The following is a 14,723-nucleotide window of genomic DNA, read 5'->3' on the forward strand; positions in this document are numbered from 1 at the left end:
AAACAGTTCTTGAATAAAATTCCTTGAACAGTTTTCGAACAACAACTTCACTCCCTGTCTGTTCCACGTGTTCCCATGTCATTTTTTTAAATTTCTCTGGATTCATGCTGCAGCTTTTCCCTTTGTTTCTTTCTTTCTTCCTTTCTTTGGTTTGCTAAACAGTCTGCCTGCATTTACACATGCTCCACTTCCACTTGTTTGGTCCACACCACAGTTCAGATGAGCTTTCACACCTGCACAAACAAAGCAGACTCTGACCGAGGCCAAACGAAGCAGCACAGCTGCTGCCTAATATGACTCCACTTGTGTTCAGTGTAAACAGACATTTTGACAACAGCTTTTATTATTTTTTTAATAGTAAAATTCTTTGTTGAAATGCAAAAAAAGAAAAGATGAAGAGAGGCAGGATTTGTTTATTAAGAAACTGCTCACTCTGAGTGAAAGTCTGCATTTTCATCCGCAATCACGGCTCGCCTGCACTCAAATGCCACAACTTCTTGGCAGGAAGAGCGAAAGCAAAGCTGCAGTCAGCTGAGTGAGAGCGCAGAGACCAATGCGGGCTGACAGACGCCATTCCTGAGCCAGCTCCAAAGTGCTGTGTGTCGCCATGCTTTCCGACTGAAGGCTTATTTAATAAAATAAACACCCTCACACCACAGCTCTCTTTCATCTGCTGATTTTCATGCGACCTCAACATAAAATTCAAAGTTGCACCAAATCCCCAGCGAAAGTTTCACGGTTGCCTTCAAGATTTTAATATAACCCCCTTTCTCACCAGACATTTTTAAGATATTTTTTCTTTATATTAATGTAATCTGATGACTCAGCATTTCGGTGTTGTTTAGCATTTATCTCTCTTTGTGATCCTGTGTTTTGAATTACGCATTCAATTTTGAATAAAAGATCTTTGTATTGTGGATCGTCCCAGACAGATTCACAGAGGTGGTTGCCTGTTGAGCTGCTAAAATTCTTTAGTTTAACCACAAAAAAACCCACACACAGTTGTTGTTATGGGTGATCTCTCCAGCTTGTAATTCCAATTCTTCCATTCATCCTTTATCACTGTCTTATCTACACACACATTTTGTTTTCCAGACACCAGATTTGGAACATGTACAAAAAAGTTCTCATAAATATTGAACAAAACAGCTTTAGGTGGTGATTTTATCTAAAATCAGGTTCCTGTTAGGCTTCAAAAACTCCTTTTCTCCTTATTTATTACAAAAAATTTAAGCTAAGTGTAACATTTTTATAACAGCACAAATGTTTTATATACAAACATGTGTCCTTTGCTAGAGTCTTCACTGTTGCATATACAAGTCCCATTAAGTTAATTTAAATAGTTGTTTTGGTCTTTAATTGTTTTTGACTCATGGCAGTATGGCTTTTGGATTGGAATTCCAAAATAACCAAACATGTATACTGGTGTTCTGTGTCAGGATGGTGGCAATTTGAATCCTCCGATACAAGATTTTAGCTCAAAGTACATTTTTTTTTTAATGTCAGCATTTAACATCACTGAAAATTGTCTGTTTCCAGTCGGTGATTCATTGGTGTTTCCTAACTTTTCCTGGTTGGAAAATGGTCAGTTTAACTTAATTTAATTTAATTTAATTTAATTTAATTTAATTTAATTTAATTTTATTTTATTTTATTTTATTTTATTTTATTTTATTTTATTTTATTTTATTTATTTGTAATTTATTTTATTTTATTTTATTTTGTTTTATTTTATTGGATTTGATCTGGTTTGTTCTGATTTGATCTGATCTGATTTAATTTAATCTAATCTAATCTAATCTAATCTGATCTGATCTGATCTGATTTGTTTTGATTCGATTTTATTTATTTCAAACTTTTAAAATATTTTAATACTAAAATAAAAATGTACAAAAAAGATAAATTAAAACCATTTCAGATTTCTAATACAATAAATAGAAAAATAGAATAATTTTAATGGAATCTGATTTCTTTAAAATATGTTTTAAATCTCATTTATTCATATTTAGCCTTAAGAATAAAGTTATCTTGAATCATAATACATTGATCATGGGATTATTTTGGCTCTCAGACTCAAACTCAGAGTAAAACCTCTAATAGATTTTCATAGAACTAGTAAAAAGATGAACACAGTTCACCCAGAGGAACCTGTAAAGTTTATTAACTCTCTTGTTTCCTCTGCACATCCACTGCTTATCAAACTGTTTCTCTCTGCTTCTTACAGTTCTTTTCCCCTTTAATTCACTCATCATAACTCCAGGTTCCCTCGTGCTCTCTTACTGTCCTACACTTTTAAAGGGGCCCTGCTATCCCTATCAAATGGGAGATAATAATCATCATTATTTTCTGCATGACGTGCAAATTGAAAGCTTGGGCAGCTGCTTGCAGTTTGCAAGTGGAGCAATAAGGGAGGCTCCCTCCGAGTAACAGAGCTCCAGCGCTCGTGTGTGCCAGCACGAGAGGTCGAGGTCAAATGGAAAATGAGTTGTATTTGCACCATTTGAATAAAGTCATGGGGGAGGCCTTTACTTTGAGAAATGGTGCTTTAGATACATTTATTTACCACTTTCCTGTCATGGCTTAATGCAGAGCCATGATCTGAAATACAGTTAAAAGTATCGATTTTTATTAAATATTTGAAGTTCCAGGCGGGTAAATCACATGTTTTTCTTTTTTTTTCTTATGGAATTGCAAATGTTTACTATCAACTAAAATAATTGTGTATGTGAAGTCTCCTGTTCTATGTTTATATTTTAATCATATTTTAGTGGTTTAATGGCATATTTTTTGTGGAATGATCTTCTAACAGGACGTAAATCTTTCTGAAGTAAACCTGTGTTAAAGTTTAACAATCCCTAGTGAGGTTCATGTGCGATACGTGTGAAAAGTGCTCCACTTTAAGCCTCTGTGCACGAGAGTCAAAAACTTTTCATTACCAGAACTGTTTTCTGCAGTTTATCCGCAACCCTAAGTCTATTTGGACTCTGGTTTTTGTGGTGTAATTAAATGAAGTTGAGGAAGAGAGTCTCCCAGAGAAGGTCCCTGCTACCCCCGGGTACTATATCCAGCGGTGAGGCATAAACCTCAGCTGGACCAATACCTGCTGACCAAATGATTACCACACATCTTCATGCAGGTATGAAAACTCGTCAGATGCATCTCTGCCTGAATCTTTGGCTAAATGTCAAGCAGCTCAGAGGACGTTGAAGTGAGCTGGCTTTGATGACCACAAAACAACCCACATTCACACGGGTTTATAAATCCCTGTCTTATACTTTTATAGAGTCTACACAAATTCTGCAGTCCTTAAATTACCAGCAGTACTCTGAATTTCTCTGCTTCACCAGTGCCTTATATGATAACTAACATTCAATGTATATAAAATGCACTGTTTTCATTCAAATTCTCAAAATGTTTGTAGGAAAAAATGCAGAATTTGCTCATTTTAAAGATTATAGTTCTAGATTATGTAACAATAGACCGACAGCTATTTTAAGTTGTGTTATGTGTGTTCATATAATAAAAGATGAGATTTAAAACAATTTGAATGTCACTTTATGATCTAATCGAGACTGAAATCTAATGTTTTTTGCATGTGGAATTGTTTTAAAAAAGTTCAGGACAATGTCTCTTTTATAGAAACCTAAAGCTTTTAAAACACTAAGATTTCATTTGACGTTTTTTTTTTTTTTTTTGTAAAAAAAAGATTTGGAAACTTTTACCACACCCTAGATAGACCATAAAATCTTATTTTTATTTTGAAGCAAACTTGCACAAATACTCAGGTATCAAACGTCTTTAAATAAAATGTAAAGAAAGCAGATTACAGTTGTTTTCATGACAAAAGTTCTTGTAAAATGACTCTACCAACCAAAAATATATAACAAACTATAGACAAACGGCATGTTGCAGTTATCTTTTATCAGTGGTGTTAATAATGAGCCCATGTATACATTAATAGTTATATTGTCATAAAAATGGCTACTTCAGTCCTGGTTTCAAGCTAAACAATTAAGTGTCAATAGAATTAGCCATAAATTCCACTGGATTGATCTTCTTTTTAGGGGATTTGATGCTTTCATAAAGAGGAAGGTTTTTGCTGTGTTTCTCTTTGGACTTTTCCCTGAGCACAAATGAGTAAAATTGAAAATCAAACTTTCTCCTCATAAAAAAAACATGTGCAGAGGGAAAAACAATAGCTTTTAATCAGCTTTTGTGTTTCCTCTTTTGAATTATGACAGGAATTTACTGGTCACTTTATTAGGCACACCGGTACAATTACTCGTTAATGTAAATCTCTAACCCGTGGCAGGAAGACATGATCTGCTGCAGTTCGGAAGGGTCAGAATTTGTTTATTTTCACATTTGTATTTAAATTGGACTCACTATATATTTGTCAAAACTTGTTTTGGGGAGTTTTTCTTTACTTTGCAGCATTTATTTCGATTTCTGGCCAACACCTGGCTGTGAAACTTTCCTCTTCAGATAAAAACACAGTGAAGCTACAGTTGAAGCTGCAGTTTGTACAGGTTTGACATCAGCTGATCTGCAAACTTCCCACTCACTGGTCCATTCATGTGTGTCGCTGCGTGGAGGGAGTCTCCTGTGAATGAGCGCCTTCACTTCACCCGCAGCTCTTTATCTTCACCATCCGCGCTGCTCTAAAGGCCTACAGTGAACATATTGTACACCGCTGTGTTTATGTAACCTATATTTATATTTCTGGCAAATTCATAGTTTTGAAGGATTTACAGCTGTAGTACAGGCGGTGGAAATACGGGTCAGATGTCACATAATGCTCCAGACGGGTTCCTGTGAAAACTAGAAAATTTGCTTTGTTTGGAGTCCAGATTATTTTTGAAATCCACATAAAAACAGTATTGTAATGAGAATGTTTTACTGAAAAGATAAAAAAAAAACTTTTTTTCCACCATAATTAAAAAAAAGACATTTCCTAAAAAAAATATCACAAAGACAACACGTTAATTTCCTGTAAGGAAGGAGGAAAAATATCAACTTGTTTCCAAAAAAAGCTGTATAATATAAGTTTCTGAACAGAAAGCCAAATTTCTAGAAGGATGAACCTTTGTTGTCTGTTTTAATCAGATCTAAATCCACTTCAGTGTTTTGTTGCCTTTGATTTAGAATGATTAAAAAGTCACAAAAGCTTTGTTTTATTGAAAAGATTTCATGAAGCATTTTTAAGGTTACTGATACTAATCACTATGTTTGTTGCACCGCTAATTGTGAGGAGATGGGGGAGAACACATACACAGATGGGTGATGGGAAATGTGGGCGGGGTTGCCCCATACAATCCTACACACAACTCAAGGGACTAATTTTGAATGAATCACTGCCGTTCTGAAGAATATGTTTTTATTTTTTTGGCCGAAAACTGTTAAAGATGATTGGAGTGAGACTTTAACTTTTACATATTTTCTCCTTTTGTTTCATCATTGCCACATAGTTTGTCTTTTCAATCAATAAAAAACAAAAATCCTTTAAAATTCATATTTGTACAAACATGTTTATTAAAGATTGTTTTGTTTGCATTTTTTTCCTCTTTTTTTCTTTTCTGAGATATTTTCAATTTTAAAATAAAAACTAGCAAATGTTTTTAAAAACATATATAAGAAATCTAACAAAAATGTATTTTCCTACATTTTCAACCTTTTTACTGTCACTAAGCAAACCCCCCCGGCTTCCAAACACCCCGGCCTTCAGGACATCATTGAGTTGATGGCTTACCTCCTCAGAATTTGTGGTTATTTGTTTGATTGGGAGTGCTTTTGTGTGCTTGTCCGTCTGCGTTCTCTTTGAAGTCTCAAAAGCCGCCCGGCCCTCTGCGGCCCGACATTGTGCTGAACAGCTCCATTTGTCCCACCTTAATCCACCGGCGTAAACTTGCATAAATCAATCATTCTCTATACAAGAAGAAAAAACTTTATTTAGTGTTTTGGTAAAACGTTTATGTTGGGGATGTTTTTTTTTACAATTTTGACTCTACAAAATCCCCAAACAATGTGAAAAAATCAATATATTTGCCAAAGAATGAACACTGAAAAAGCACAAAGAAAAATTCAGAATTTTTCATACAAATTTCTCGTTCCAAAGAGTCTTCTGAAAGTGTTTTCCCTGCTTGCTGTACATCCTCAAGTCGCTTCGACCAAAATCTTTGTCCAAACCAAAGCCCAGGATCCCGGCACCCATAGTCCATCTGGACTAACCCCTCTCTGTCTACGGCTCTGGCCAGATTAGAGTGCCGGGGTTCTTTGTTTACACAGCTCTGTGGTGACACGGCTGAACAGGCCCGAACAATGGACCCCTGCTCCTTTTTGTCAGAGTGAGAGGAAGAATGAAGACCTCTTGACATGGCAACCTGAAGCCTCAATGGCCCCACTTCACCTAACTGAGAGGGTCACGTCAAGAAAGAGAGGAAGACAAGAGAGGAGGAGAGGGGAGGTTTGAGATAAGAAAGGAGAACGGAGAGATCAAAATAGAAGAAGCTGGATTAATACGAAGGAGGCTGGAGGAAGAAAATACAAATATGATGACAAAAAACAAAACAGCAGTTAAAAAATAAAAAAAAGTTGCATTACCTTTAATAATGCTTGTGTGAATGATTGTTGCTAAATGTGGTTGCTAAAGATGCTAAAGTTGTTTGCTAAAGCTGCTGAAGTAATTTGCTGTAATAGCTGAATGGTTTTGCTAAAAATTCTAATGCTATTTAGATAATGCTAAAGTATTTCAATATATAAAATCCTGTTAGAAGTTAAATTGACCAAAAAAGCTAGCATGTTACTAAGAAAAAATGGCTAAACTCAAAATTATTCTAAAAATCCTCAGTAAATGCCAAATTAGTTTAAAACATTAGCATGTTTCGAAAATATTTCATCAATTTCAAATAACCTGAAAAAGCCTCAATAGGTGTCAAATTACCCAAAACATTAGTATGTTGTTAAAATATTAGATTAACTTAAAATAGCCTGAAAAACCTCAGAAAATGCTAAATTTGTTAGCATAGCTACAATATTAGCTAACTTTTAAATTGGTCTAAAAAACCTCATACATACTAAATTTGCTAAAAACATTAGCATATTGCTAAAATATTAGTTAAACACCAAATTAGATTTAAAGAAACCCAGTAGATGCCAAATTAGCAAAAAATGTTGGCATGTTGCAAAAATATGAGCGAAACTCCAAATTAGCCCTAAAAACGTCAGTAGCATTAATGCATTAATGTTCTTCATTTGCTTAGTGTTTTGATACTATATACTATGTTTTTGAAAAAAAAAAATCAATTTCAAGATTTTATAAATCCCGTAAAATCTTAAAAATTATAAAATATACAAATACCAAAAGTACAACCCCCCATGTTCTTTATGAGCTGAACATTTTGATACCAAGATTGCAGAAATTGCTTAAAGTGTGATTGAGGTTTTCGTGCCAAAAAAACACGTGCGGAAAATGACATAAACTATAAGAAAGAGAAACAGGATCACTGTAGTGTAAATGCTGAGACAGCATTCACACCATCATATTTTAAAATAAAAGATTGACTATAATGCATTAGGATCAGTATGAGCTGTCAGAATTGAACTCAATTTCTCTCCTGCAGGTCACTTTCTTGGTAACAACACCGTCATCGATGTGCTCCGTGGCCAAGGTTACGAGGTGGAGCACACTCCAGCTGGGCAGTCTCTCAAAAGGTAAGGTCACCACAAATGCATCATCTGGAGTAGTACTGAGTTTACTAGCATCAATCAACAGTGAAATTTGGGGGGAAAAGTTGCATTTAGGGATGTCCCGATCAGATAATTTGGCCTCAATCCGATTCCAGGTAATTTGATTTTGAGTATATGCCAATACCAAGTACCAATCCAATACTTTAACGATGCATAAATGCAAAATGAACAGAATCAGGTTTTCCCCTATTTGATTTATCATTTAACCCTTAAACAGGCTTGAACAAGCTTGTAAAAGTAGTCCAACAATAGTTAACTTTAAACTAATAAAAATAGGTGATAATAAGTCATATCAAAAAGTTTAATAAGTGCAGTGTTCAGAGCTATTGAACATTTGTGATCAAATGTGATTCATATCGGCACTGGAAAAATCCTAAAGATTAATTTTTTTTAATCTATATTTTAGCATTAATAAGACGATGAGTATTCATGACTCGCTCAGATCCATGGAACCATTTATTCATTTTGGTTGTTTTCAAAACATTATTGAATTTTATTTAATCATTTTTTTTCCTGAAGTGTACACTTTGTTGGCGGTCCCTTGGCAGCTTTCTCACAGCATGGAGAGAGCAAAAACTTGATTTTTTTTTTTGCCTTTGATAAACCAATATAAATTTGCTTTTACTCCTATACATTTCTCAGAAGAGTTTTGAAGTCTAAATATCTTACTAACTTTACTTAACATTTTTCTTCTGCTCAAACTACTGCAATATTTCGCTGCGCTTTACAGCAAAAAAAGTCATAATGCGTTTATGATAATCAGACTTCTACTTGGACATTTATCGTATTTTCTGGACTATATAAGCCATAACTTTTTTCTTAGGTTTTGAACTGTGTGGCAGGAGTTACACTCTCTTTCCAGTTTTACAGCATTCCCGCACTTTCTAAGTAAAGCGTTCATTTTATAGCAGCAAAATTGTCTCTTTTCGTCAATGAATTAATAAATTCTACTTTAAAAAACAATAACTTCTCTATTTGATAAAACTCCAAACTCAACAGTAACACGCACTTCTTTCCTGCAGCGTCCGTCATGGGTGATTGTGTCAGAGCTGCAGAAATCTGATGTTTACATTTTTTTTTTCATTCTCGGCAAAACAACACTTAATGATGCGTGTCTTTCTTTGGGATACACGCTCGTGTTTGACTGCTTCCACCCTGGATGGTGATGCTGATAAAGCTCGACAAATTCCTCTCCATGGCCACCAATGAAGAAGTGTTGAGCTGAGGTGGGGCTCGTCCCTCCTGCCGTGGAGCGCGGTCAGCCCACCGTGGCGCTCCGCGGGTGGCTATCTCAGTTTCAATCTAGGTTCTTGTTCCTGTGCGTGAGGAAATGAAAGAGTGAATTTACACAAAAACCCCACATTTCAGACAAGGCTGATGGAAGCCTTCTTCTAACCCCTGTATCATCTTTTATTATATTATATTATAAATAATCTGACATCACTCTGTGTTTGGAAACTGCAACAACTGAGGGCTATACCTATTAAGAAATAAATTATTTTCTCACATTTATTCTATTTTGACACCTATTTCCATTTTTTTCCTTTAATGAATCATCTTTTCTTGAGCGGTCAGCACTGGTTAGCACCTGCACTCTTTCCAGAGCTGCAATGTTGTCATTTGTGCAGAAATGGAGTGTTGGAAAAAGACGTCATCTGGATGTTGCTCCAAAATAATCATCATTCATGATACCTTCACAGATGTTCAGGTCACTGGTGGCCTGAGCACAATAATAAATGATGACATGCCCAAAGACAAACACGCCGCTCTTTAAGTTTGAGCTTATTTATGCATCATTTTTAAGTTTGTTAGGTGTTGATGAACACAAATACTTTAAATTAATTCATTTTTCCCGTTTTCTCTTTTAATAGTATTACTTTATTTAGAAATATCAACATTTTTGGAACATTTTGGTAAAAGTTTTAAATATTTTTTTAAGTCAATAATTGGATGTCCCACAGTGAAACTCATCACATAGAAATGAATTGTCATATATTTTGATTAGTAGAGTGGCGGGTAGGGCTGCCACAAACGATTAATTTAATAGTCGACTAATCACCGATTATTTTTTCCGATTAGTCGACTAATCGGGTCATGCACAAACTGGATGTAAAGCACACATCTTAACCATTATTAGCTTTAAAACTGAAAAAATCCTAAATTGGCCAAAATAGCTAGCATGTAGCTGAAATATTAGCTAAGCTCCAAACTAGCCGAAAAAAAATGAAAAAAAACTAAATTAGCCAAAACAGATAGCATGCAGCTGAAATATTGGCTAAACTCCAAAATAGCCTAATAATCCTCAATAAATGTCAAAATAGTCCGAAAAGCTAGCAGGATGCTATTATATATTTTAACTTTACTACACTCTGACACCATATAATATAAAGTAACGACTAATCGATTATTAAATTAGTCGTCGACTAATTTAATAGTCGATTAGTTGTCGATTAGTCGACTAATCGTGGCAGCCCTAGTGGCGGGCGCATCAATGAAACTAAACTAAAAAAAAGTAAAGGTTTTGTTTGAAAAATTCAACTATTATTAACAAAATGCTCATTTCAAGGCTATCAACAGGATCCTGCTGGCATGAAAAACATACACTAAATAATATAAACAGGTCATTTTATCAACTATATCTTGGGTTATTCATGTTGGGATATACTTTTTGGTTACTTTTTGGAGCTATACAATTTTTTTTTAAGTATGATGGTTTCATTTTAACCCAATTTAAGTTTTGTTTTCCCTAAGTTAAATGAACCCAAAATAAAAATTTACTCAATTTTTATCCTTACAGTTGGGTTAAAAACGACCTAACTTGGATTATTTTTAACTATTGAGTTTTTAGCCTGCAACTTACTCAACTGACTAATTAGTAATCATATCAATCAAAAATGTAAAAAAAAAAAAAATCATAGGATGGTAAAAACTAGTTAAAAAAAGGGCTGCCACAATTAATTGATTAGTCATGACTAGTTGATTAGTCTTTTTTTATCTGTATTTATGATGCCGCATCTCCCATTATCTTTGTCACATGTGCAGATGGGCCAATCTGAGTCAGTAGTGATGTCACAGGAAGTTATAGGAAGTCTTGGGTAACATGACAACCGAGAGTTTGAAAGTAGGAATGAATTAAAAAAAAAAAAAAAACAATAAGTAAAAGACAAAAGTGTCCAATGGAATATTTGCAGGGTAGAACTTGAGTTCCATGGCAGCACTAAAGCGATGCGTGAGCACCTGAAGAGGAAGCACATTGTGACTTAAGCATGAGGACGATGAAGAGGGATCATCGTCTAGCTAAGCTAAGCTAACATTAGCAGAGAGCAAACTTATTAGCTAAATGTCCCCTGTGCATCCTTACAACCTCTACCCCATCTGAGTGAAATGTCTCTATATAGCTTAAACAATTCAAGTTTAAAGCTAATGGTATGATGTATGTTTTACATCCAGTTTACCAATGACCCGATTAGTCGACTAATCAAAAAAAAAAAAATTGGTGATTAGTCAGCCATTAAAATAATCAAATGAGACCTTTCATATTTTTGTTAGATCTGCAAAAACTGTATTAACAAACTGTTACTGTTATATTTACATGTTGGACTTAATGTAAAGAAGGTTGACAAAAAATAGTATTTAAAGACCCACTGTGATGAATGGTGTTTTTAACATGTTCTCAAGGCATTTTTATGATGGTGTATTAATAAAATGAAGCTTTAAATAACATTTCTTAGGATTTTTCTAATTCAAATCATTGTGAATCAGGAGCAGATGAAAAAATCCAGTTTGAATAAGAGCTTATTTGTGATGCTTGCTAGGAGCTGTCAGTAACGAGGAGGGGAAGGGGGCGGGGTTGCTCTACACTACAGGTCCCGCCATCAACTTAGAGTCAAATTCCTAATGAACTACTTCTGCTCTGCAGAAACTACATCCTAGTAAACGACTGTTTTTTTTTTTTTTTTGGCAAAAAATAACAAAATAAAACTTTGAAAATAGCTTAAAAAAATAATCAAAGCATTTTAGAAATGCAAATTGATCTGGAGGTAAGTGACAGTGATATACATGGAAGCTGTCCATAACCAATAAACAAAAGTTTGTCTTTTCAGAGATGAGTTTTAACAGAAAATGTTAATTGAAGAGTCTCCTCTGTGACGTGTGTTCTCCAGGAGATCCTCATTCAGACATGCCTCTCCATCATCGGACCACGAGGAGTCCCTTCTTCTCGAGCCCTTCCTCCATGAGCTCTCTCACAAGGAGGAAGATGGAGGGCGTCCCCTTGAGGAAGACCTGTTCCCCCACGTCCTTCTTCCAACCGACAGCCTAGAGCTGCTGGAGAAAGCCGAGAGGAAAATGCTGAAGAAGAAGCGGCGGAACAAGCAGAAGAAACAGCGGAACCGGCATTTCAACGACCTCTGGGTCCGCATAGAGGAGAGGTAAGAAAACAGACATATCAGTCCTCGGGGTTGAGATCGTTTTGAGGTGGAGAACAATAGTGGAAGTTGACTTGTCCATTGACGCTTTTCTGCGATGGTGCCACAGGCTCAAACAGCCACTAAATCCCATCACCTGTTCAGAACACACATACATAGACTTCAATTAGCAACCTGATGATTCCGAATACAAATTTGACTTTGTTCTCACTGTAGCTCCAGGCAGGGACTAACCGAAAATCAAAACTTTTCAGACAAACTCCTGTAAATAAGGTGTGGCCCTTTATGTCAAAATGCCCTTTAATGCCTTTATATGACAGGAAGCCTTTTATAGTTACTTGTTTTTTGTGCAGAAAGTTACACTGGGAATCCTGAAACATTATCTCCTTTCTTGTTTTTTGTTTTTTTTTCTTCTTGCATTTACATTATAAGGAGCTGTCAGTTTTGACAGCTGCTTGTTCTGAGTCTGGAGTTCAGTCACACCTGAAGGCAGATCGCAGTTTCAAGGATCATTTAACTTTGAGCTCACAGGAGAGTGGAAAAAACAGAGGCCATGTCAACTAAACAGCAGAGGCTATTGTTGTTGATAGAAGGCTTATTAGGGATTGTGAGGAAACATTTAAGGAACTTATAGAAGTGCAAACATTGACTGTATATGAGAACTCCCCCCACGCTTTCCAAATAGGAGGCATTTGCTGGTTCCAAGAAGCCAAAACCCCATAGACTACTATGGAGAAATAAACAGCTTTTATATTTGTCAGAATGAACATTCCTGCTCTGATACATTTTTCTCAACATCATCTTGTTAATCCTAATTTTTCTAAGTGATATTTTTTCCTTATCGCAAGTTATTCAGTTATAAACTGGCCAATCAGATACCTCAGTAAAAGCATGTTGTGGCCCCCAGCTAAAATGTTTAATTGACAGATCCACCAGTGGAAGGGGTGTGAACTATTGAACAAGGTCAGTCATGATTGGAGACAGTAGTTGCCATAGAAACGTTTACTCAGTCCGCCTCAAACCAATCGCTGTCGTCTGGCTCCAAATGGTGGCGCCCATATTGAGGAAAAATGGCGACAGAATTGGCTTCATTTTGCTGGAGCCGGAGGTAAGGTGTTTTCTCTGGGGGGGCGCAAGAGTTATGGCATATCAAAGAGTGTGTGTCAATTATTCAAGAAAATAAACATCTAAAACTGTATTCAACCATTGACATATACAGCACAGGGATGGACAAAGCTTCTGTGACGTCACCCTTAACAGCATTACTTCGGTTGCAACAAAATTAACTCAGTTCAGTCGCCATTTTTCTGGAGTACAGACTTCAGCATTAAGGAACCAGACGACGTTAGCAAGCTGTGATTGGTCGGAGTCAACATTTCCCTAGCAACCTCTCACTAAACAGAAGTGAGCTTGTTGGAAAGCTACACCCCTTCCACAAATGTCCATGTGTGTTTTCTAAAGCATACATTAACAAATGTACCTTTAATTCCTATAACTACATTTGTTATAAATAGTATGTATGTTACCAAAAGAATGTTTCATATATATTAAGTGTGCTATAAAAAAATATATATATATATATATATATATTATATGTTAAATATTACTATAAACTAGTTTGTATTATAAATAGAATTAATTGAAAAAAAATACTATAAATAGAATGTCTCATAAATAGAATTTACTAAAAACAGAATACTATACATAGATTGCACTCTAAATAGATTGCACTTTAAGGATGAACTACAAATGAAAAGTGCTATAAATAAAATGTACTATAAATACAATACAATACAATAATACTTTATTAATCCCAAGGAAAACTGGTGGAAATTTGTTCTTTTTCTCTCCTTCTTCACTCTCAGTTTTCAATTAACAGTTTTGATTCAGAATTTTGCTTTTGGACTTGATCCTGATTTGACGTCATAGAAATAGCTTTAATTAAGAGAATAAATGAGAAAATAACAGGTAAATGATTCATTCTTAATACACAAAGTTTTGTTTGATTTTTCCCATGACCATGTATGAGTTGTTACCTTCTTTCCATATACAGTTCAGCACAATTCCTGAATTAGTGATGGAAAGAAAATCCAACCGTGTCGTGTCTGTTCTTGACTGGAACAGAAGAGGTTTGTGCGCATTTGTGTTCATTCTGTCTGCAGAAATGTTTTCCCTCTCGGAGACCTTGAATTTTGAATGGAAAGGAAACAGACTGTTTGTGTGCACATGCTGCAAAGTGTACTGGCTGCAAGTCTTTGTATATTTTAATGTCTGAAAAGGTCGCCAAAAAGGAGAAGGCGAGGCGGCGCGGGGAGCTGTAGTGGCGGCGGCGCCATGGCTCTCTGCCGTGTTTGATGTGTGGCCGCATACTGATGTGTCACACCTGGTTTCTTTGACTTAAACAAACTTAGTGAAAATAATAGGAAAAAAATGATATTTATTCAAATCCATTAAAAATCAATCATAAACCACAAGTATTCAACCAATACTATGTAATTGAATATATATATATATATATATATATATATATATATATATATATATATATAT

The 14,723-nt window shown here is 35.3% G+C and overlaps 1 protein-coding gene across 1 annotated transcript in view; it reads left to right on the forward strand.

Moving 5' to 3' along the window:
- The window catches only part of trabd2a (TraB domain containing 2A), a 77,973-nt gene that overhangs the window by 60,313 nt on the left and 2,937 nt on the right, over positions 1–14,723 (forward strand). The window contains exons 5-6 of the mRNA XM_036214510.1: positions 7,620–7,710; positions 11,910–12,176. Of these exons, the coding sequence (XP_036070403.1) occupies positions 7,620–7,710; positions 11,910–12,176 (358 nt within the window). The remainder of the gene's footprint in view (positions 1–7,619; positions 7,711–11,909; positions 12,177–14,723) is intronic.

This window comes from Oryzias melastigma, linkage group LG12 (assembly GCF_002922805.2).
Source record: "Oryzias melastigma strain HK-1 linkage group LG12, ASM292280v2, whole genome shotgun sequence".
NCBI lineage: Eukaryota > Metazoa > Chordata > Actinopteri > Beloniformes > Adrianichthyidae > Oryzias > Oryzias melastigma.